This window comes from Oreochromis aureus, linkage group 7 (genome assembly GCF_013358895.1).
Source record: "Oreochromis aureus strain Israel breed Guangdong linkage group 7, ZZ_aureus, whole genome shotgun sequence".
NCBI classification, from domain to species: domain Eukaryota; kingdom Metazoa; phylum Chordata; class Actinopteri; order Cichliformes; family Cichlidae; genus Oreochromis; species Oreochromis aureus.
In genome coordinates this window covers 53,568,376-53,593,915 of record NC_052948.1, presented here as the reverse complement: position 1 = coordinate 53,593,915, position 25,540 = coordinate 53,568,376, and the positions used below count along the sequence as shown (strand labels likewise).

General features: G+C 40.5%; 1 protein-coding gene across 2 annotated transcripts; it reads left to right on the top strand.

Moving 5' to 3' along the window:
• The first annotated feature begins 3,203 nt into the window (after positions 1–3,203).
• On the top strand, positions 3,204–17,354 carry lhx5 (LIM homeobox 5). 2 transcript variants are annotated; one of them, XM_039614597.1, is made up of 6 exons: positions 3,209–3,264; positions 3,435–3,814; positions 5,628–5,851; positions 6,777–7,054; positions 9,790–9,955; positions 15,412–17,354. In XM_039614597.1, the coding sequence occupies exons 2-6, from the start codon at positions 3,642–3,644 to the stop codon at positions 15,759–15,761; spliced, it is 1,191 nt and encodes a 396-aa protein (XP_039470531.1). In that variant the 5' UTR covers positions 3,209–3,264; positions 3,435–3,641; the 3' UTR covers positions 15,762–17,354. The 2 variants fall into 2 exon arrangements, with proteins under 2 accessions (XP_031590184.1, XP_039470531.1); XM_031734324.2 differs by having other exon boundaries at positions 3,204–3,814.
• Positions 17,355–25,540: the final 8,186 nt, after the last annotated feature.

The following is a 25,540-nucleotide window of genomic DNA, read 5'->3' as shown; positions in this document are numbered from 1 at the left end:
GCAGGGAAGATAGAGGGGAGCGAGAGAGTCCCTCAGGCGTGTCCGGGCTCTGATGGCTCCCCTGACAACCTCCTCTGTAATGGTCTCCCTCTCTCTCTCTGAGTGCTGTGAAATTGCAGGCCGGCGCTCTACAGCTGAGGACTCAGAGGAGACAAACGGCCTTTTAATTCAGAGCGCAGAGAGGTGACGGAGAGGGAGGCCCTAAGGGAGGGCTACCAATCAGACATCCATCATACTAACCTCTCCCCTGGGACTGGCCCTGCCAAAGAGGGGCCCTGGAGGTGGTCTTGAGCGTACATGTGCGCGCGCCTTTGGGGTTGGGGTGACACCGCATGCATGGGAGGGAGGTAGGAGAGGGGAGGAAGCGGTCTGCTCAGGTGTCTGGGCTGCGACGGTGCAGAGTGGAGGGGAGTGGAGCATTGAAGATGAGGTCTGAATTTGGGTGTGAGGGCTGAATTTCTTTCTCCCTCCCCATGTCTCCCATTTATTTATGTACCTGTTCTAGATTTACATTCCCATCCACCGCTTCTCCCTTCAATTTAAGACTTCATTTCAGCTCGCAGTGCAAAGCAAGCACCTAAAAAATGATCCAGCTGCTTCAACCTGATGGGGTGTTTGCTTGTTTTTAAGAACATTTTCATAAATTTAATCAGCGCAAACATGCAGATTCTTCAGTGCTGTAGGAACCAAGACTGAAGAAAATCCCAGGTTCAGGGTTTGCGGACATTACTTGTGTTGTTTAAATTACCGCCTTTATTCCTCCTGCATTATGAATAAAACTACGGAGAGGTAGAGACCTGGATGCTGCACGGCAGAGATATTTTATGAAGACCTCTCAGTAAAGAAAGGCGACTGATGTTCAAACCACTTCAGATGTTGGTCCTTGAAAAATATGTGTTGTGATGGTCTGTCAGCCTGCATAAACAGTTGCAAAGCGCAAACAAACCCCACCCTGTCCTTTAAAAACAAACTAATAATTTCAGAAGTAAACATGTTATTATTAAACGCTTCATCCAAATTTCTATTTAATTATTCTCATCTGATTTTGAAAGGTATTCCAATCTTTTTTAATGTGCTGAATGACAAAAATCAGTCCTTCAGCACTTTAGCACGCACAAAGCCTTTTTTTTATGCAGGCAAAAAGACAAAAAAGGGTGATTTTAGTGCTAAACTTTGCATGTGATGAAACTAAATTCCAGGGTGCAGGTAAGTGAACTTTACTTTGTCTTTCATTTTTTTCATTCAAAGTTAATGTTTTATTAGGACATTTTTACTGCTCTGTTGGTGGGCTGCTTTTTAAGTTACTTTATAAAAGACAAATGTGTGTTTTGCCATTAGCTAAATGAGGTGATATGACTGCTGTCTGCACGACAGTGGAGAAGGAATCAATTAAGGATCACAAAGAATGCATCCTTAAATTTGATGCCATGTGATTGTTAGTGAGGTCAGCTGATTCTCACTGGGAAAAAAAGGGAAGCCTGCTGCTGTCCTTGGTGCTTGCTGCCTTTGGTACCATGGACAGCTCCCTCAGTTTTTCTCCACAGGTGAGTGTCTCACTCTTTGGGTGGTGTTTAGCGTGCACAGAAGAGCAGAACAAAGCAAAAGCAAACAGAGCTTTTTTATTCCCTCGCACAGTTGCATTCAAACAAGAGGTGACTAGATGCATTTGCCTCACATGCTCTTTTTCCCACTGTGGGCTTTTTGTTTGCACCTCCCAGACCCCCCACACACACACACACACACACCCCTTCCATCTGAATTTTTAGGCTAAAGGTCACTGATTTTGGAGCTTGGATAATTGAGGAAACTTATTCAGCCTCATCTCTACAAAAACCCAATCTGGCCAGGTTAAACCACAGCTACCTGTAGAGTAAATCCACACTTGGATGTGTGGCATCATTTTGATAAGAAAAACACTAATTATACCCCGTGTCATAGCTGAAAGGCCGGAGGTTCCTTTAATGGCTCTATACACCATCAGTGTAACAATTTAGAAAGACAGTAAAAAGAGAAATTGAAGTAAGGAAAAAAACAAATAGGGTAGATAAGGAGAAGAAAGAAAGAAAGAAAGAAAGAAAGAAAGAAAGAAAGAAAGAAAGAAAGAAAGAAAGAAAAGAAAGAAATGTTTTATACGTGGCTTCTGCCATCATGATGCATGTTTGGTAAATGAAATTAAAAATATTGTGACCTATTTTTAAAAAAACATGTTATCAATACTCTTTTAAATTGTATGTAATCAGTAAATATTAGTTATCTTAAAGCTAACACCTTCTTAGAACCTTTCATAGTAAAAGCACCTAAATGTTGACAGTATATTTCATAGATAGATCTTAACAGTTTTCCTTTCTTCCTCTGTTAAAACTAACAACCTTGTTGTTTGTCTGTTCCTCTAAATGTTATCTTGAATGGCCTTCAGTCGTGTAAAATGAGCCAAAATTCACACCTAATTTCATTCAAATGAGGCCCCATTATGCTTAAAACAGTCTCACCCAACACGAATTAGCGCATCGCATGTTTGCTTAACTGCAACTAACAAAACGAGGCTGTTGGTAAATATTGAAATTCCCTTCGATTGCTGGCCACTCTGTTAAAGCGCCGGGTGACCACGCTCTCCCTATTGATGAGCTCCTGCTAATCCATCGCATTTCCCTGTAAATAGCTTTCTGCATGAGAAAAGGCCCGCCCCCCTCCTCCTGTCTTCGCCCAACACAGCCACCTTGTATTGCAGGGGCATTTTGCCACAAGGCCATTATAAGGCTGTGTAGCATTAGTCCTTGTTCGGCTACTCCCTCTCCCAACAAGCTACTTCTAGTCCGATTCATTTCAGAGGCGTGCCTGTTGTACCTATGTACTGACATTCATCCGTTTTGTAAATTTTCACGTTCATCGCCAGTAAAATGTTCTGACGTTCATAGTCTAACCTGCAACTGATGCATTCCCTTCTAAAGCCAGTGCCGTCTCCGTGACCCACCGTGAAACTTCCTCATGCCTGTTGGCCTCTATCAGCGCCACTACAAACACCCTGGATCCACGGCCTAGGTGTTTTCTGCTCAGGGTCCGCTCGGAGGCTACAGCTATGAACGTGTAACCATAACAACTGCGCTCTGATTGGCTCTTCTGGCACGGGAATTAACAAGGGCGTCATCCAATCTCAGCTCAGGAAGCGCGTCGCGCTGGCAAAACCTCGTGATAACCAAGGCACAGGGACGTGCAAGTGGCGACGTGAGGTGAGCCTGAAGGAAATTACTGGACCCCAAACAAAGCGTGAGCAAAAGGGATAAATTATTTAGAAGTAAACACGTTTAAAAAATGATGTTTTAACATTGAATTGGCGAGAAAACATGCCTGGTTTGGCCATTACGCAGTCCATCAGCTGGCGCAGCTGAATTTTTTCTCCCCTCTTCTCCTCTGGATTTGTGGATTGTGACAAGTAGCAGGACAGCGACCAAACAGGACCAGGACTACAGCAGTTTTCGGGGATTGTCACTCCGCTGCCTTTGAACGACAGGTCCCTCCAGTTTTCGCCTGACAGCACACCTCCCTGAGCCAAGACGTTGTTCCGCGTAAACTCGGAGTGCCCAAGTCCGAGCAGCGCAGTCCGCGTGGGTAGGTCGGCACTCGGCGTCCTGCAGGCCGGCGATATGATGGTCCACTGTGCCGGGTGCGAACGGCCCATCTTGGACCGGTTCCTCCTCAACGTGCTGGACAGAGCCTGGCACGCCAAGTGCGTCCAGTGCTGTGAGTGCAACTGCAACCTCACCGAGAAGTGCTTCTCCAGAGACGGAAAGCTCTATTGCAAAATTGACTTTTTCAGGTAACTGAATTTGGAATCAAGAGGTCTTCAAAAAGAGAGAGAGAGAGAGAGAGAAAGAAATCACGCTTTGATTCAAGCATTCGTGCAACCCTTTTACGATAAGGGAAAATATTTTGTGGGTTAAAGATTGATTTAAAAAATAGAAGAACAGGATGAAAAAAAATACAAATAAAAGCCTGGGACATAAAGTCAAGCTCGGTGCACTGGACTCAGGTCATAGGCCACGTTAACCCGTACTTGGATTAAAAAAAAAATGGTTAAAGTAATTTAAGATAAATCTAAAAGTATACATTTTCCCTTATTTGTTAATAATATCCGTAATTTTAAAAATGCATTTACCTATCTCTGTGTGGTGATATTTTTAGGAAATAATATGAGCCATGTGGCGTTAAAAGGGGCCTCTATTATAAAAGAATGGACATATAAATACATTGATTCTGTATCCTCGTGTATTCTGTGCTTATTTTTTTTCCTTTCTTTAAAAAAAATCTATTTCCAGCTCCAGACAACATTTTTATTTCAAACACCCATTAGGCTATTAACCGGTTCACAATTTCCAAAAAGTGTTCCAGGTAATTGAGTGATAAGTGAAGCCCTTGTTTGTCACTCTCTTAGCATCATTTTCATTTGTATGTGTCAGTTATTTTCTCCCAAATTGTCTAATGACATGTAAGACACATCAGCCTTTGTTGGGACGGGGCTATTATTGGCCTCGCGCGGCCTTGGCCGTCATATTACCACAGGTCCCATCAAGCGGTGGATTTAAATGGCCAGCCATTAGCCAGGCGAAACAGTAATCACCCTAATGTGTCCATTTGTTGTGTAAGTAGAGTTGTGCCCTTTCGCTGGGGGAGGCTTGGCCACGCATGTGAAAAGCGGATAGTGATGCGATACCATTGTAAGTGAATGGAAAGGCAAGCCCAGTGTTAAAACAATGCTCCACAACAAGGGTGCCTGCAGTCACCCAAAGGCTTAACCAGCCCCCGACAGGCGGACTTAAAATCCAGCTACAGCAGGCCCAAAGTGAGCCTTAAGCATCTGCTCAAACTCCTTCCATCAGTAAAGACATCTGTGCAGGCGAAAAATACTGTACTCGTCACTCAGTCAAATGTGCTTTATCGCACTTCTTTTGAGAGTAATTAAAAAGAGAGAAAGGGGAAAAAAACGGACTCACCCTGGCAAATCAGGAGGGGGAATTTTAGTGAATTTATTTTTGGGCTATTTGTGTATCAAATTGATGAGTCTTCCCACCCAGTGCTATTTAAGCGCGGGTGAATATGGATTAAGAGAAGATTTTCACGCTAAGATGCTCCTACTCTGCCTAATCCTATAATATATCCACGAGTACAATGTGTTGATTGTCACTAATACGTTTTGCGTGGGGTTATTGTCAAAGCACCTCAATCAAAATTAGGAAGGTTGTTTAAAAAAAAAATCTTTCTCTAAAGTCTTTTTCTAAATGATTTTAATGGCTATGTTATCAACACTCTCATAGAGAGAGGTGCTCTGGTTGAGTGATTACCTGTTACGTGCCATATATTTACTAAAAACGTTACAGTGGAGTATTATTATTATTATTGTTATTATTATTATTATTATTATTATTATTATGTGTTAGTGAAATTTGTATCACTTGCTAAACTAAAGGCGTTAAACCTGTTTATTCCTGCTAAACTAATATTATTTTAATACCAGCCTCTTTTTAGTATTAATAATTATATGATGGATGTGGGTAATTTCTAAAAGACCCTTTTACGCGCTGCAGTCATAAAAAAATTCTCAATCTCACCTTCATTTTTCGTTTTTCGTGCAGGCGATTTGGCACTAAATGCGCGGGCTGTCTGCAGGGAATCTCGCCGAACGACTTGGTCCGCAAAGCTCGCAGCAAGGTGTTTCACCTAAACTGCTTCACCTGCATGGTGTGTAACAAACAGCTGTCCACGGGAGAAGAACTCTATGTGATAGACGAGAACAAGTTTGTGTGCAAAGATGACTATCTGAGCTCCGGGGCCATAAAGGAAGTCAACTTGAACTCAGGTAAGCGAAGCGACAGCAGGCCTGCGCTGCGTTTTTGTCTCCCATTCAACAATAAGCAATGATAACAATATGAGGGCTGCTCATTCTCATCGCGTTGTTTATTTTAATAACGGTGGAAGCTTCATGTTTTTTTAAAAAAAAAGAGAGAGAGAAAAGAAAAAAAAATCGGATGTATAAAATGGCAATCAGCATTTTAATGGACAAAAGAAAAGCAGAAGTGGCGGCTTTAAATGTAAGTTGATACTGAGCTTTTGCAGCAGTCCGGGGAGAGCATCTCACAGTAACCTTATGAGATGAATACTTTCAATATTTACCTCCAAAGAACAATAGCTTTCTGTTATTGTATGCCAGGGTCCACTGGGGATGAGCCTGTTGGTCTGACCGTGTGTGCTGCTCCTCTTTCCACTCTATTTATCCTTATAAAAAGCCCAGGAGGGCAGCAACTCCACTCAACACCCTATTTACTAAAGGTGTCACGCGCCCCTTTTTCATAAACCTTTTGTTTTGATCTCCCATATAAATCTCTTAATTTGCTCGCAAAGGTAATATGGCTGCATGTCCGTATATCATTTTTTTTGTGCGTAAATTGGAGATGTTAGCGACTGAAGATTTTTTTTGTATTATTTTGCGTATTTGTTTTTTGCGTTTTGTTTGATACTTCAGATATTATTTAAGAAAAATTAATGTACAAATAAAGAAAGAAGGGAAAGCAGAAACTGGGAGACAAAAATTCACCGAGGTGCGTAAAAACGCATTTCATTTACGATTAGGTAAAGTTTCGGATGCGTAATAGTCAGCGACGCTTGTGTGCATCTCCAAGGCTGATTAAACCAGCCCCCCCACCCCCCACCTTGACATTTCGGATCGTGACTTGACCTTCCTTCTTGTTTGTCCCCCCACCCCACCCATCCGCCCCGTTCCCCAGTGTCGTCGTGCACAGATAGGAGTTTATCGCCGGATCTGCAGGACCCAATACAGGACGACATAAAAGAGACGGACAATTCAACGTCCTCAGATAAGGAAACGAACAATATTGAGAACGAGGAGCAGAACTCTGGGGCCAAAAGGCGGGGGCCCCGGACCACCATCAAGGCCAAGCAGCTGGAAACGTTAAAGGCTGCTTTTGTTGCCACGCCGAAACCGACCCGGCACATCCGAGAACAGCTGGCACAGGAAACAGGGCTGAACATGCGAGTCATCCAGGTAAGATCAGCTGTGTTGTTTGTGGATCGCTGGAACTTTTTTTTTTTCCGATTCGGATGAGGGAGGGATCTGCGGCGACACGGACAGATTAGAGACAAATGACACATTATAAATCAAAGGAATTACTTTTTAATTTTAGTGAAATGTGCAGACATTTAATTGAAAGCCTCATCATCTATTAGTGAAATGTCAAAACACGATGCGGACTATTAGATGAATATATGCCACATTTAAACGAACCCCACCACCTGCTGTATGTAAACTGTTTTCCTTGTTTGTTTATTTTGGCTTTATTTTTGTGTTGTGGAAGTATTTCATGTAATATATGGATTTGGTTGATTTTATTTTGTACTGTAGCATTTTTTTTTCCTAGCTTGTGAAAAAAAACAGTCCAACATATGGAACTGGAAGCAGCATGGTGCCTAAAATGACAGTTTTATGTTTGCATTAACAGTAGATTCACAATATGCAGAAAAGCATTGTTTTTAATGTTCACACTTACTTATTTTATTATTTATTTATGATTGACTTTTACAGAAATATGGTTACAACATTTGATACTTTTATTTGAATGCAAGTTTTTTTTAAAATTACTGCATTCAAAAATCATAAATCACACTTTATTTTTTTTATAAAAAAATGTCTCCTGCTTCCGTGTAATTTCAGCATAAAAGCGTCAAAGCACACTTTGAACTTACACTAATACATTTTATTGATGCATGAACATAAGAAATACATTATTTGTAAAAGAATTTCCTTTTTTGGGGTGCAGACTGTTTATTTCAGCAATAACATATGCTGCACAGCCATGAAATTAGTGAAAGGTTAGCTTTGTTTTTGCCAAAGGTAAGAGAAAACCCACGTACAAACATGTTGTGCAATACAACACAAGCATACACTGTTATTGGACCTCTCTGCCTGTCTTTTCATCCTCAAAACACACACACAGACACACATGCAAGCACACATGCTTGGTGCCTGGGTGCAGACTGTGTTAGGATGATTAGCACCATCTCTGCCAACTGTGATGTGGCTTTTTGTGCACTCACTGTAATTATCGCTGATTTCACAGATTTACATACCACCCTCCCCTTTCCCACCTCTCCGCTCTTACTCACTTACAGCCCGTGCCTCTCCACCGCTTCATCTATATCATAAACTGCAGCCAGCATGTGCGAGTGTGCAGCAACAGAGCTCAATCGCTCAATGAATCAATCAATCATTCAATGAACCAGCAAACCAGTCAATATATCAGTCAGTCAGCCTGGGCTGCGATAAGCCCCCCCACTCCACCTCTGCACCCTCCGCCCGTGTGTGTTGCTCGGAGCCAAAATGGAGGCTGCATTTCGTCATCTTCCTCCCCGTTCAGTGTGTGTTAAATACCATTGCTCTCAACGCAGGGAGCCCTGTGAGCCACGCTGCTTCTCCAGCATGCGTATGTAATCCCTAAGCAACGCTCTCTCAAGGGAAGCGAGAGCATTTCCATAAAAATGTACCCTACAGTTAGATGATTGTTCTCAATAAGCAGGTGTTGCGTTTGCCGCTGGAGCACAGAGTGCAGAGCCTAAGTAGTTTTAGGTGTGTGTGTGTAGGGGGATGTGTGTGTGTGTGTGTGTTTTTCTTTTTTTTTGTGAGTGTGTTTTTGTTAATCTGTAGCACAGTGGGATTCTCCCTCTGGCATAGCCTAGCTGGTGTGAACATAGATCATTATGCAGCAGTGAAGCAAAGGCGAAACGAGATGTGTTATGTGCTTATAATTCAAAGACATTCTTCCATATGATGCACCGTTTTGCAATTTTGAAACCCTCCTTTGTTTGTCTTTGAAAGACAGTTTATTTAATCTCAGTGGTTTAACTTCGTATGGCTTTGTATTTGGGTCCGTTGATATTACTTTGCTATTCATCTGAAATTTGCAACAGGAAACTGCCATCATCACCGGAAAAATGGAGCAGAAATTGTTCCTTTCTTGTTATTATTCAGTCATCGCTGGCTTTCCTAATTTTTCATTTTGATCCTTTTGTGCTTTCTTGACATGAACTCTAACACTGTAACACAAAACGCCTCCCGATTCATTATGTGCAAACAACGATTTGATTATACCTATGTAATTCTTGTGTCGCACGGCAGAATGTTCATATTAGATTGAGTTCTTTGACTTTTTCTGTTAATGGCATTTTTATGGATTTTTATACTTTAAGCTAGTCAAGTCATTTTTGAAGCTGAATTTCAAGCATTTACACCTCAATTAATACAAATGAAAAGAGGCCACAGCTAATTGTGGTACAGTAAATACAGTTCAAAATGGGTGCAGAGGTGCCAGATAATTGGGAGGCAAGTACGTTGTGTCATTTCTGGGAAATAGTTTGCAGCTTCTGAATAAAAGCTCTTTAAAGGAATCAATTCATTTGGATTTAATTGTGGAATTTGAAAGTGGTGCAAACTTTGCAACACTGAGCATTAAGAAAAACAGTACAGTAAGAAAAACTCTTGAAACGATAAGTTGGTCCATATGTCATTGTTTTAGCTTTTTCAATTGTGGTTCACAGATTTTTTTTTTTGTTTGTGATCACACCCCAGTCTTACTCTCACATCCACATGATTTGTGCGTTTTTACAAGCTCTGCAAGGTTTACCACAGTTTGAGTGAATGGTGAATTGAAAAAGGATGGTAATAAACTACAAAAAAAGAAAAAAAAGATGAGATCGGCTGATATCTCAGACCCTGGTTTGTTTCAGGTCTGGTTCCAGAACAGAAGATCCAAAGAACGGAGAATGAAGCAGCTGAGTGCTCTGGGCGCCCGACGGCATGCTTTCTTCAGGGGCCCGAGGAGGATGAGGCCGCTGGGAGGCAGGCTGGAAGACCCAGACATTTTAGGACCTGGAGCCTACGGTTACTATGGAGGTAAGAAATGAACGCTGTGACAACAGATGCAGTGCTAGCACAAATTTAGTGCACACTTCTTGCTGTGTCTTTAAATACACTCAAACACCACACCTGCAGGTTCTTTACCTCTTGCAATATTAATGCACAATATGGAGCGAGTGCAATAGCAAATATAATCTGTATCCCTGGTTTCACACTAAAAAAAAGTGATATTGTGTAAGCAAACTGCAGCTCTGAGGAAAGCAGGTGCCTAGAGGATGTTTTTCACGTTGCAAGTATATCACATAAATCTGCTATATAGTAGAATACAGGTGGAGCCCCAGTGTACTTTATTGGATCATTTGCTTTCACGTTACTTTCTTGAATCCACTAATCTTTTGTTCAAAGATGAAATGATCAGGACTTGAGTCTGAGTCTAATCTCATGCACGCTGCACTCAGTTTGTGTGGTACACAATAAGCAGCTAAGAAGCTTTTAACTGTTAACTGTTTCGAACACAGCTGTGTAGTCTGGTTATCTCAACGCGCCCAGAGGAATGTAAATAAAGTTTCAATCCTGTTGAACTGTCACATTAGTTAAGCAGCTAGGAGAGAAAATGCTAGATAGGAGCACATATGCTCTAGTGGGACATTTTGCAAACAAAGCTTGCAGAATGGGTGGCATGACTGAGGTGTGATTTTTTTTTTTGGCCTTTCAGAATGGTGAACTTCAAAAATGGCACCTGTAATGGCTCCACTATATTTGTGAGAATTGATTTCTGTGCCATTCAGCAATAGAAACACGTCTCCCTTCTTGTCTCTCTTAACTTTTATTCAGCATGAAGTTGCACCTAATAACCCTTTCCAAGATCACAACTTGTGAGTGTCATTCACTTTCTGAAAAGTTGCTAGCTTCCCTCTTAAAAACACAGCTGTGAGAGAGAAATACTTGTTCAAAGAAAGAAAGGGTGAGCTCGATAAGCACGTAAAAATGAATAGAAGATTCATTAATTTTAAAGAGAGATGCATTCATTTTAACCAAAGCCAGACACATACCTCCATACAGAAATATATTCAGGTATTTCTATATAAGACAAGCTAGATTTGCATAAAGGTCAGTGCACTAATTTACTGGCCATTCTAATGCAAATAACAACAACAAACAACACCCTGATGAAATATTTCTGCTGCCACAGGGGAAAACAAGGCATGTATTTGCACTTATAGTCACAGAGGTTTTTGTACAAAAAAGCAGTTGTAACTGGTTTGTTGCTGAAATAGATTCTCCAGTTGGTGTAGAGATTGTCAAAAAAAACATTGCTTTTTAAAGGTCATTAAAAAAAGAAAGAGAAAAAAGACCCCTCGCTTCAAAAGAAAATAATCTCAAGACAAAAGAGCGAGATAACAACACAGCGCTAACGCAACAGCCGCCCCGCACTGTACTGCAGGAATAAAGCCGATGCACCTGTCATGCATATCAGCAGTTTATTTTTGATGGACAGTCTGTGAGCTGCTGTTTCCATACAGCACCTCCTGCACCTCTACCTGAAGGGCCCTGGCATTGAGGATACAATAAACCGGAGCCATCAAGGCTGCAACACAGGGAGTGGGAGGGGAAAAGAGAGGACAAAAAACCTCCATCCCTCGCTCTCATGTCTCTCGCTTTCTTTGCACTCTGCTTTTCACACCCTTTTGTCCCACGGCAGCGCAGGCCAGCCTGCTTGCCTTTATCTGAGCTCGCTGCCTCCTCGTGTTCCTCTGCTGCTGTTCAGAGCGAGGGATGCCTGTGTGTGTGGTATGATGCATCTGCATATATGAGTGTAATTATAGTTTGCAGAGCTGACACTCCCCTCAGCACCTACCCTGGTCTCTTTCTCTCTCTTTCATCCGCACACACATGAACATACCACAAGCCAAGCTTTTTGCTTATCCCCAAGGTCAGCTGAACTAGCAGGAGCCTGTTTGGGAAATCAGACAATTAGCTTGTTTGTACAACCTTTGATTATACCTCCTGATAATTTCTAAAAAATTAAAAATTAAAAAAAAATTACACACTACGGCAAATAAAAGCAGATCTTACAATTAGGCCGAATGTTTCTTGACGTGTAACCTGTTAGTTCTCAAGCCTCCCCGTTTCGACTGAAATAGCAGCGAGAAGAACATATGGTAGGAGTGGAGAAATGTTAGTGTAGCATCTGGGGCACAGGATAAAACCTGTCATCGATCTCGGTTCACGGTGGTGCTGAAACCGAATAGATTTAATGCAACTCTGGGAGTTTGGAATGAGAAACAGGAGGCAGGTGAAGGTTTGTAGTAATTGTTGATTAGTAGATGCAAACAGTGTATAAAGTAACAGGCTATTTGTTAAGCCAATCAATTCTTTCTAAACTGTTTTGGTCATTGCTTATGATGAACAACACACGAAATAGAAAATCACTTAATATTTAATCATTTTAAAAATCACCTTCCAGACGTTTTGCAGCGTGAGCACTGCCTGTGGCTACTTGTCATCTGAGTCCACTGTGCTGGCTGTAGTGGAAGAATAATTGCAGTGCCTGTTTGAAAGCATAGCGGTGTTGATTTAAGATCGATTCATTTTGTTTTTTCTAATAATAGGGCACATATTCATATAATTTAAGTTTCTTGTATGTAAGGAACAGTTTAGCTTAAAGCTCAACATACATCCTTGGGAACAGCTATAGTCTGTCTTAGTTATTAGATTAAATCTTCCTGTCTGCAACATTAAATCTCAAAAAGTACAAACACAACCCCTTTTTCAGGTTGAGTGCTGTATATAGGATATGATATAGGATATTTTGGGTGGTCTCTAAAATACTGACAATATACTATTGTTGCTATTCTGCATGTAGAGTTAAGCTATTATATTGCATGACTACGTGCAATCACAGTTGAATGTGAATTCTTATGGGTGGATTTGTTTCCTTCAGTCAGAGCTAGCATTTTCTTTTCCACTGTTTGTGCTGAGCTGGTCAAAAGAAGTCTTTGTGCTAAGCTAAGCTGAGTGAACTGCCCTTTGGTGATTGCATTACATCTATGAGACAACCTCAAGAGTAGCATGGACTGCCTTTAATAATAGCCTTGGCAAGACGAGTGTTCATCTTAAAGACCATAGTTGTTGCCAGTTTAAAACACTAAATGCACCATACACACTACATGCAAAGAAGTTACAGGGAGTTTGCAGGGTTGATTCAGTAACTGGTTACCGGCTTCATATCTGCTACATTATTTGATATGTTTAAATTTAGTATAGGTTTCTCATTTGTAGCTGAGACCAGAAGGCCATATTTTGTGTTTCGACTGGCAGATTTCCATTTACTCTGGATCAAAAGACCATCTTATAAGCGATGATAATCCCTTAGAACGTTGTTTTAACTATGCAGTCAACAGGGACAGTCTCTGTGGATGTCACTGTTTATTTTTGACACTCAAAAATCTTCTTCTACTATGGGAACCAGAAACAAAATTGTGCTGTAGAAGTACGAGCGAGGAAACACAAAGAGATGTCTGAAACCTCTAAGAGGCATAAGCATGCCAGTCAGTGTCATAGGTTAACCAGAAAATATTTATTTATCCAAGTATGCAATGAAGAACATCTTTGAAAGCAACAAAATCTGTTATTAATGTGTCAGTTGTTTGCTGCAGCGCTTTGAAGTGAACGCCAGGAGAAGGTGCAGACATTTTCAGCAAGACGAACCACGGTCCTGGCTCAGTCTTTTTCAGAGTGCTACAGAGGAAGCATTTTAAACATGAAGGTTCTGCAACAGATATATTTTTAGCCATTCTTTATGATGCATCTAGTTGATCGTTTTGACACTTTCTGGACTATAAGAGTAAATCTACTCTTATAGGTTTAACAACATGTTGCACCAAAATCTGTGTGATCAAAAGATTAATTCTATTGATGCCAAAATACTTGGCTTTTTTAATAATGTGACTAACGGTCCAAAAAGTCACAATGACCTGCTTTCATTTCATGATTATCACAGTAATAAAAAATTCACTTGTATCAATCAGCTAATCTATAACTTTGCTGTTTGTTGTCTTTTATTTTGGGGAACTAATTAGCCTTCAAGTGGCTGAATAGGGTCATGACTGAAATCTTTCCCACCACATATTGTTGATCTACTTACAACTTTTTGTAGTCTATGTATAAAATATTTTTTTATAATGTATTTTTTTCTGTTAATTATGGATTCCTGGCTAACAGAGCTAGAGTAGAAAGATTAACTGCTGCAGAAGCATTAAGGCGAATACTTAATGCCCAAAGTGCTGTTGGAGATGAATGGGGTTAATGCTGTTAATTCATAAAAATGACTGAAACCCATAATTATTTACATTAGAAATTTTGAGAATGTCAGATAAATGAAAGAGCGCAGGTATGGTGAATGACCTTACTCTGTCATTTTCATAATTAGGTAGTTTGGTTGCATGAGGGTTAAAGTCAAAAAACAAATTCAAGGTTGTGGCGAGAGATTAGGGAAATAAATGTGTACAAAAACATACAGAATGAGCAGTTATACAGTTATTTATGATACTATTCTTATACAATATTAATATAACATTGATAATAAACCTTTAAATATCATGGTTGTCATCGGGGCTTGGCTATCGAGACACTGGATACAAACACAGTGGGAACATGGCATGGTGAAATCACAAGGTGGGGTCACGTTGACACGATGCTGAAAGCACGATGTAGTGGACAAAACAGTGGAGAGAGGTATAAATAAAAAGGAGAAATAGCATGAAAAAAAGATTTCTAAGGACATTTTAATGCCATTCTCCTTTTCTAACTTTTAACATCTGAGCTGTTGTTGCTAATTTTGCTTTTTTATTTTTTACTTTTTCAAAATTGATTTTGTGTTGTGAAGTGTTGGTCAGATGAAATGAATAAAAAGATGTCAAACTTGTGTGGGACATCTGGTGTTGACTTCTGACATTTCTTTTGGACTGGTTGAATAATAATAAAACTAGCCATCAAATAATTCTTAGCTGAGTCATCAACACTAAAGTAGAGAAACCACCCGTAGTTCAGCAAATAACCACAACCCAGTAATGTAGAAGCAAGCGACAGCGCTGGTGTCTGCCATCAGACCTGACAGAGAGAAGCAGCCGAAAGGACCTGGCAGGGCTGCAGGGAAGCTGGAATCTCATTTTGGAATTTCTCATCCAAATCCAGAAGTTTCTGCAGGGGAATCCATCGAGGTGCACGCATGGCTGCGAGCTGAATGAGGGGAGAGGGAGATGAATGCACTGTGTAAGAGGCGAGAGAACTGAGGTGGAGAGGTGTGGAGTTGTTTATACACTCAAATGAGGCTGTTGGAGACCGGTTGGTTGGGAATTGGACATGATCAATTTCACCACTTAGGTAGGGGTGGAGCTGTGTGTATAAATGTAGACTGCTCGGGGGAACTGTAAGTGTTTTTTGTATCTGATAGAAAGTCTAACCACATGTGTTCTCTTCTTACGCCATAGAATACCAAGGTGACTATTATGGACCAGGGAGCAACTACGACTTCTTTCCCCATGGCCCTCCATCATCACAGGCTCAATCTCCGGCTGACTCCCCCTACATCCTGGGCTCTGGTCCCGGAGCGATGGAGGGTTCAGGCCACCACCCGTCAGATGACCAAAGGTTCACGGACATGATCTCCCATGCGGAAACTCCCAGTCCAGAGCCAGGCTTACCAAACTCACTTCAGCCTGTCCCGGGGGAGGCATTCGGGGGTGGTCCCAGTCCTCCTTTCTCCTTGGCCAGTAATTCCAGTTACAGCGCTCCAATGTCCCACCAAGGCCAGGAGATGGGAGAAACCACCGCTTGGTAAAGGACAAAAACACAGGGACCATTGCCTGGGCTGAATGTCAGCCTAGTTAATTCAGGAGATGAATTAAAAAAACAAACAAAACAAAACAAAAACCATTGTGGGGTGAAAATTACAGCTCAGATTTTTACGGACTGATTTTCACAACTGATGAACTGATGGACAAAATCAAGAATGGGATAGCTTGTAGGAGAACGTAATATTTGCTGCCCAGTAGACACTCCAAAGCATATCCCTTCCTGGATTACTGGACTTGAAATATATATATTTAAAAAGGAAAAAAAAATGCGATTCCACCCAGCAAAAATGCTTCTCGCCTTCCCCTTGACATTAACGACGGTATCCTCTAATAGGGAGAAATGCCAAAGGGGACATGTTTAGTTCTCTTAGTTTCTCACCACCTTCTTTAAGACATTGCTTCAAAGCAGTATTAGTTTCCATTCTGTTGCTCTTCAATGCCACTTCACGCTCAGCATAACAAAGGAGCCGGTTTTGATACATGCTTTAATGTTCATCTACAAACACGCCTGTTTCAATCGAGGCAGCTTATTTTAAACATTCGCCAACATGTCAAATCAAAAGCTGCCACTTGATAGACACGCTGACACCTCCAGCACGGCACTGACATTCTCTAGCCCACGTCTCAGCTATAAGTCCCTTAATGCACACAAAGCGTTCTTGATCATAGCTCAAAAGAAGGATGTCTATACCATTATTCAAAACACGGACACAATTATACAGACACTTGTACCCACACATACATACACACACACACACGGACAAATCTCACACCCATCGAAGCGGCCCTGATAGTTCTGCTCTGCACACTGCTTCACCTGACCTTCCTTTTGTTACTGTCCCTTTTAAAAAACATGTTTTAATGGAATTGATTTTCAAAAGAACATTGAACCCATAATGGAGAATGTCCTTCAACAGCTGAGGTCTCCTTCCTCTAAAGAGAGAAAACAAAAGAGGGGGCAGACAACATCTGTGACATTACCGCTGTCTGCTCCGAAGCACTCATTGCCATCTAGTGGCCACATTTTTAAGGCACAGAGAATTAAAATAAGCTCAAAAGCGGGAGACTCTGGTTGTGTGTGTGTTTGTGTCTATCACTGTGTGTGTGTGAATATCTTTGTGTTTCAAAGGACAAATTCTCTGCATTTTATTTCAGACCGATCAGGGCCAAGTGTCACCACAGCTGCTATTTGAAAAGTCCGCCTTTGTGAAAACATATTAAAAGAAAGAATTATTTTTTTGTCTCTTAATTCCTAATTTCAACTCCATGTCATTCTTTACTCTCTCAGCTCCATCTCATCTCTACACAAAATGTCTCAAACAGACCACATCTAACACGAGGAATGCTGTTTTCTTCTGCAATGAGTTAGCTCTACTTGAAATTTTGTTTTCAGATTGTCTGTATTTCCTTTGGACATTGTTTCAGATGTAGGAAGAATGTGTCTTTTTTTCTGTTGTATGGAGATATTCTTGGATACAGGACTGAGTGGGAGCTTGTTCGTGTGTGTCTGAACGCTTGCGAGTGTGTATGCTTGTTCACGTGTGTGTGTGTGTGTGTGTGTGTGTGTGTGTGTGTGTGTGTGTGTGTGTGTTTATGGGGGGGAATTGGGGCAAGGCTGTATTATTTCTATGTAAATAGCACTGGTAATAAAACCTTCTCTTATAACTTGAAGATCTGGTTTCTTGCTGAATGTCGTCACACATCTTTTCTTTAATTTGCTGTAAAGCAAAGTAACTGTACTAGCACGATTTCAAGGCAGCCATAATTTGCTTTAGCTACTCATTACATTTTAGAGAAAAATATTGCACTCTTAACTCAGCTACACCTGTTTAGCATTTACTGTGCTGATAATGATTACAATAAGAAAAATGATTAGCTTGTTAAAATGATGCATTACAGTAAAACTAACAGCCCAATAAAATACAAAGCAGTTTAAATAGCTTGATCCCAACCAGCTATAACACATATATCTCTGTTAGGACATTTTATAAAAAATTAATCAGTTGTAACACTTTTGATGTTACTGATACTGGTGAAGACACTTATAGATAAATTCAATTTTAGGGTGGTTGCCAGCCTCAACACATGCAAGAATTCACTGCAATGCAGTAGCGAGCACTTTAACTACTTGTTTTACCAATTGTGTTTATAGTGTGTGGATTAAATGCACATTTATTTACTTTTTCAGCTATAAGGTTAAAAACACAACATTAGCATGTAATTAGCTTACAAAACTGAGTGATGAATATCTTAGCTACCAGCGGCAGAGGCAAAGTGACATTACCATTAATCTGGAGTCATGTTTAATGGTTAATTTTGATTAAGCTGAATATTGTCTGTCCTGTCAATACTATTTTTGCTCTTCACCTCCACTCATGGGTGGAATGTCTGGCTCTCTGTTTGCTAAATGCTCAATAACCAGCTAGTTGGTAACTTGACTGTCTCTCTGATATCTGCTGTTCCAGTTGTTCACTGCTAGCAGCAGGGACTAAACCACATAATGACTTGTAGGATTGAAAAATGGTCAACATGTAAGTGCTAAAATGCATTTCTCCTAATGGTAATGATCACTTGCACCTTACTCCAACAGTGAGTAAAGTACTGATGAGGTCCTGCATTAAAATGATCAGCCTCTCCTTCTCTCTCTTTCACTATGGTCGGCGGCAGATCACATGAAACGGACTAGCAGCCAGCATTGATGGGGGGCAGTCGGCTCGAGTCACTTTGCTGTGCAGAAGTGGATCAGTGAACTCACCACACACTAGGACAGTTTACTGTGTGCACGCAATATGCTCAACACATTTTTTTGTTGCAATTTTCAAGTAGGGTCATGCTTTCAAACTAGCTCCAAGCTAGCAAATGACCTCTTTTTAGTTTCAAAGAGACGTGAGGGTACCTCCCAAAGTTTGACCTGCACAGGCCCATCCACTCACTGTCCTCCTCAGTCATGCTGTTACCACCTTTGCTGCAGAAGCACTAAACTGCTGTGAACCAAATAATAAAACTAAGCTTGCATTCAAATGACAAATCAGTAATGTGGTTGTTTAATTTTTTTATGACCAAATTTAATTTGGACATAAAATGTATAATCCAGGAAGGGATGGCTGCTGTTCACCGTTTTTAAATTCCTTAACAAATTATGTGGCTTGTTGTGTGAATAACTGCACTAACAGTTTGTGCTGTTACAGTAACATTTTATTTATTTTATTTTACAGTGGTCCCTCACTATAATGCGTTTCACCTTTCGGGACCTTGCTGTTTCCCAGATTTTTTTGTGAAATATTGCATGCTTTTTTTTTCTTTTGTTACAGCGCATTGTGTTCTGCGTCCTGATTGGCTGTAGACTATTGTCAATCAATCTCCCCCGTGCTGTGTCTCCTGAACAGTACAGAATGCGTTCAGCTTGTCAAATTTACATAAATCTTCGATCGCTCGCAGTGTGACTCTGAAGTGCTGGACTGTATGTTTGTAAGTTTTCTCCCCAACAAACACAACAACGTTAGCGAAACGTTTTGCACTGTCAAAGCCGCCTGCGGTAGGACCCAAAAGGCAGAGGAAGATGCTAACCATCGCACAAAAAGTTGGACTTCTGGAGATGCTAAAGGAAGGTAGAAGTTACCGTATTTTTTGGATAATAAGGCTAATTAAGCGAAACAAAACAGTCAGATAAGTCAAACTTTACTCAACTCATTCTTCTTGCTTCCTCTACTTCCGTACCATTGATTCATTAATGTTGAATTCTTTCGCAGCTTCTCTATTCCCATGTTCTGGACCTGAAAACAGGGTTTGATCTTTGGTTTCATTCTATAATACTGGACTTATTTTTCTACAAAGCTTTTGATTTTGAGAGTGTTTAAACAAGAGAGAAAAATGTGAAAATGTTCATGCCTGTCTGAGAAAAGTGTATAAAGTGTGTAGTGAGGGGTTTTACAGTCTTAAAACATCTATGATAATTGTAAAAAATGAAGCTGGCTACTTCGTGGATTTCACCTATCGCAGGTTATTTTTAGAACGTAACTCCCGTGATAAAGTAGGGACCACTGTATAATGTTTGTGTGTTGATGCATCTTGCTAATCAATCTATTGGTCTCATCTAAATATGAACTCTTTTGGCAATAATAAATAAATAAATAGATAACTACACAATGAAAAAAAGGGATGCTGGTAGCTGAAATGTTGAACTTCAGGCTCCAAATTAGTAGTCCACAAACCAATGAATGACATCAAGTGTGTCATGTCCATCTTTTATATACAGTCTATAAACTAGAAAAACAAAGCAGTTAAAGACTGTGGTGACTGTGGTGACAATACTCTGTGGATTTGCTATTGAGGCCCTGCACATTGCAAGTAGTGATTTGAGTTCTTGCTATTATAAAACAAATATTGGTTACTGTAGTGCAGTCATTTAACTTGCAATAACACACTTGAGTTAAATTGTTTGGCGAACAACTAAAATGCACCATGAACAGCAAGATGAAGAAAGCATAAATCAAATTCTTTTCTCCATCCCCTTAAATCTGGCTCTGGAGTCAAGATTTGTCTTAAGCCCTCAGGCACAAACCCAACACCAAAAATCCCCTTCTTGTATGAAACTGACTTCAGACCAGTGCCCCTTGGCAGCCTTGTCCCTCTCCAGGTCCCTTGAACCCCCCCACCTCCTCATCCCCTTATCCCCCTCTTTATCCCCTCCTCTCTCTGTGGGGCCAGGTGGACAGACGGTGGCCAGGTCTGCAGTAATTTTCCCCCTGACTGGTTTTAATGTAAAGGGTAATGTGAGAGGAGACAGGCAGACACTGTGTGTGTGTGTGTGTGTGTGTGTGTGTGTGTGTGTGTGTGTGTGTGTGTGTGTGTGTGTGTATCATTCTTATATATGTTCACACACTTTCTCACACACTCGCGCACGCACAGAGGTGGATGTGGTCCTCAGCATCTACCAGTCCATTACCAAAAAGCTCTACATCTTCTTTATTTATTTCTTCCTTGCCCCCTTTGTTTACTCTCTGGAGTATTTTCCTCAATTCAGGTTTTTATCACTCCAGCCTCTCCAGCAGAGCAAGATACACACTCTCTCTTAGACCCTCACACACACACATAGGAGAGAGAGAAAAATTCTGGTAATGTATTGGTAGTTGCCCACTCTTTAAAAATCCAAAACAAGTCAGTTCTCTGTGTATATGCACACACCTACAAACATGTATATTCACAAATAGAATAGCACAAATAGCACACAGATGCACAGAAACTTGTACCAAGGCCTAAACAGCCCTGGTAACCTTCACCTTCCTTTCACCCAGTAGCATCTGGTTATCATTCTCTCTCTCTCTCTCTCTCTCTCTCTCTCTCTCTCTCTCTCTCTCTCACACACACACATACACTCTTTAAGGTGCACATTCACAATTGTGAAGCCTCTGGATCATGCACACACATATATGAGAATGCACGCACGCACGCGCACGCGCGCACGCACACGCACGCACACACACACACACACACACACACACACACACACACACACACACACACACACAACAATCCCATTACCATCACTACGTTTGTAATGGATGTGTTTGCGGTGCTGCTGTGGGAGAGAGGAGAGACCTGAAGTAGCTGTTATAAATCACTCGCTTGTTCCCCCTCCCCCTATCACGTACAAACACACACACACACACACACACACACACACACACACACACACACACACACACGCACGCACGCACGCACACACACACGCACACACACACACACACACACACACACACACACACACACACACACACACAGAAGAGTCCTCTATGGCATCACTACATGGGGCTCCCATTCACTAACTCTGCAGCAAACACACACTCTCACATACATATGTGCATAGCCATTCCCCCCTTCTCCTTTCTATCCTTACCGCCTGGGGTGGGGAAATCCTATTACCCTATGAAGAGAAGGAACACATCATTAATTACATTCACATGCTCTTTTACACACACAAACATGTATGTATGCCAGATTTCCTTGCAGCACAGGCTTCGTCACTTAGATCACAGCTACTCGTGCTGCCACCAAACTCAAAAAATAAGCTGTATCATGCAGCTATATTTTGTAAATTTATCTGCCAACTGCTCTTGACAAGTGACGTTAGAGCTGAGCCACTTTATCTGATGGCGTGTACGCATACACACACACACACACACACACACACACACACACACACACTCGGCCCCTGCCTTCGCAAAAGGAATATGTCATAGCATGTGAGAAAGCAAAGTTACGATAGCTGAGAGAGATTTCAGGGAACATGGACAGGCAGATCAGGGACTGTCAGAGTGTCTCCCCCAGATTTATTCAGAGCCTCAGCAGCCTTTTCAAGGTTTGCAGGATAGATGGGTGCCATAAAGTGATACATGCTCGCTATAACATGAGTAGAAGAGGAGGAAGCCATGCACAGCGAGGGTGTCAGGAAGAATGTTTATGCACCCAACTGGGCAATCTTAAGAGCACATTAAGTCATGGCTGTACAAGCCAAACTAGAACTATAATTTGACTTTAATCGGGGAACGGGTTTTGTTTATCTTGAACAAAAAATGTTAATATTTGAGTTTTGGTCTCTACCATAAACCATAGCAACATTTAAAGACCAAATTAGAGCAAAAGATGTAGTCCTGAAAAGAATTATTAAAAACATTAAAGCAAACAAACTTAAATTTGGCACAGAAGTTCACAAACATAATTTCACAGCATATGTGTCATATGTGAAGATGATAGATGGATAGAGTCACTCACTTCCTGATACATAATAAACATTATAACTGAGAAAAATCTCTTTAAAAATATAGTACGAATATAAAGGTCTGGCCACCCTTTTTAAAAAATGAAGTTAGGAATATGTGTTTGAAACTTACTACATTCATAGGTGTAGTAAGATAACTCTTTATAAGATAAGATAAGATAACTCTTTATTGTCATTGCACAGTCATACATAGTACAATAGTTCAATGAAATTGGAAAACTGTCCCACGTCAGCACTACGTACAGCACAACACGACACTACACATCACAACACAGTAACTTAACTTAGGTAATAAAATTAAGAACAAGTGTATGTGTATTGCACACTGGTATTATTGCACATTAATTATTATTGCGCCTTGTTATAAATATAAATATTATTATTGTTATTGTTGTCCCCCCCCCAAAAAAAAAGTCCAGGGAGTTAGCCAATCAGGTCAGTCTTTTACACTTCAGCAATAACATGCCGGCTTTCACTTCTCATCATTGTTGTCATTTTGTTCACATTTAAAGTTTTGAGATTTTAAACTTGGAAAAGGGCCAGTTTTGGTCTGTAATAAGACAAAAAGGAGAGCAGGCCTACAGTATGTGCAGAGCCTCTTCCTCCATCACACAACCACAGCACCACCAAGTGGATCCAGACTGCCACTGCACAGACGCAGATCACGGCTGACCTCATATTTTTGGTGTTAGAGCAGGATAACTAAAGGAGATGCAGATTTGAATAGAAAAACACTGAGAGGCACAGGCACTGCCTGTAGCAACAATCAGAATAATGACTTTGCAAGTCGAGTATAACTGAAGCACTTCTTGTATCCAACAGAGCCAAATAAAGTGGGAAGAATGCACGTATTTTGGCATCAAGGTCAGGAAATTTTTAGAAAAGAAAAAAGAGATAAAATAAAAAAACAAGCTTTTTTTAAAACTCTGTCATGAGACCCACAATGCAACACATAAAGGCTCACTCGAGAGACTGATCAAATAAAAGAATTATAATTTTTTAGCGGAGACCTTGGTGTTCTTTCTTTGTAGTTAAATTTTTGTACAAGCAAAAAGTTGCCTCCTTTTTCATTTCAGTCTTTTATGCTCTTTGTGCATATCGTAAACAGCAAAATTCAGCTGATCTTCTAAATTTAATTTAGAAGATAATTTATTTAGCCTCCAGCTCTATGTCACAAACTCTGCCATATTTTTCACATACATTTAGGCAGAGAGTAAAATGTAAAATGCTATTTAGTTTCTATCATATACTCTATCAGTTGTAATAATTTCAGGAAAAAAATTATTAATTGACACATCACTATCACTTCATGGGATGTAAGATCTCCAAGCTCTCTAGCCAAAAATAGCACTAACAAACAACTCTGTTTTTAGTGATAAATATTATATGTTATGTTACATGTTATATGTTAGTGCTATATATTAGTATTTATTTACTATATACCATGATTTATTCTAGGTTTACTTAAAGGGTTTTTTATTGCACAGCCTAATGAAATCACTGCATATACACACTGATTGCCACCACACTGTTACTCCCTGTAAAATTTTCAATTTCTCAAAAGCTAAAAATCTTTTTTGTTGATTATACTTTCTAAACTTTACATTTTTCCAAAATACAGTTAGTTCAGTTTAGTTTTTCATAGCTCAGCTTAGAGTCTGAAAGAAAAGGGGAAACTCTTACATAGGCAAATACACTCACTGGCCACTTCATTAGATACTGTGTTGGATCAGGCCCTTAGTTAATCATCTATCTGAAACACGCTGTTTTAGCTCCCTTCATTATGTAGTCATGGTTTATATGAGCATACATTGCTGTGACAAAATGTAAACACTCACTGGGAATTTTATTGGGTACAATTGTTCAACTGCTTGTTAATAATCTAATCAGTCACATGGCGGCACCTCAGTGCATTTATGTTTACAGACGTGGTCAAGGCGACCGGCTGAAGATTACACCTCCAGCAGAATAAGGCTCAGTGAGGGGGAGGCCATATGCCATGACCAGTTGGGGTGAAAGGAGGAAAACAGGATAAAAACACACTGTGGAAGAGAGCCATAAATTAATAATGACTAATAATCAAATACAAAGAACTATATACACACAAAGTGGGTTAAGAAAAGGTGAAAAATTGAACAATAGAGATCAAAAAATGTGGAGTGGTCTCATTAGTCTCGATTTCTGTCTGAATTTGAAGTAAACAATGCGAAAACATGGATCCATCCCACCTTGTATTAATAGATGCTGGTTCATGCTGGTGTCGGTGGTGTAATGGTGTAGGGGATGTTTTCATGGCACAGTTTCAACCCTTTAAAATCAACATGAACATTAGATAAATGTAGCCTACCTGAGTATTGGTGTTGGGCATGTCCATTCCTTTACAACCACCCATCTCCCATCTTTAGTGTATCAATCAGAAGCTAAAATCATCACAAACCCATTTCTTTAACATGACAATGAATTCATTGCACTCAAATGACCTCCACAGTCATCAGATCTCAATGCAAATGAGCACCTCTGGGATGTGGTGGAACAGGATCACATCTATGTGCAGCCAGCAAATCTGCAGCAACTGTGTGACTCTATCATGTCAACATGGACCCAAATCTCTCAGGAACATTTCCAGCACCTTGTTGAATCTGTGCCATGAAGAAACCAAAAGCTGCTCTAAAGTTAGTCTTTGACTTGAAAACTTTTACAGGTTTACATTTACATTTGTATTTACATTGTGTGTCCCAGAGTAGGTAATAAAAGCAAAAGAAAAAAAGCATGGCCTCAGGTAAATAGCAATGTCATGTTTCAAGGTAATGTTGGTCATTTAATCAGTATCTTTGCTCAACCTTAAGAGACTGCAGTGGCTAAACAATAGAGACGATAAACATTAACAGGCAGTACTTTAGTGTTGAAAGAATGATTACTGAAACGGTTTACTGTGAACATTGTTAAGGTTTTCTGTTCTGTATGAACATTATGCAACCTGGAATG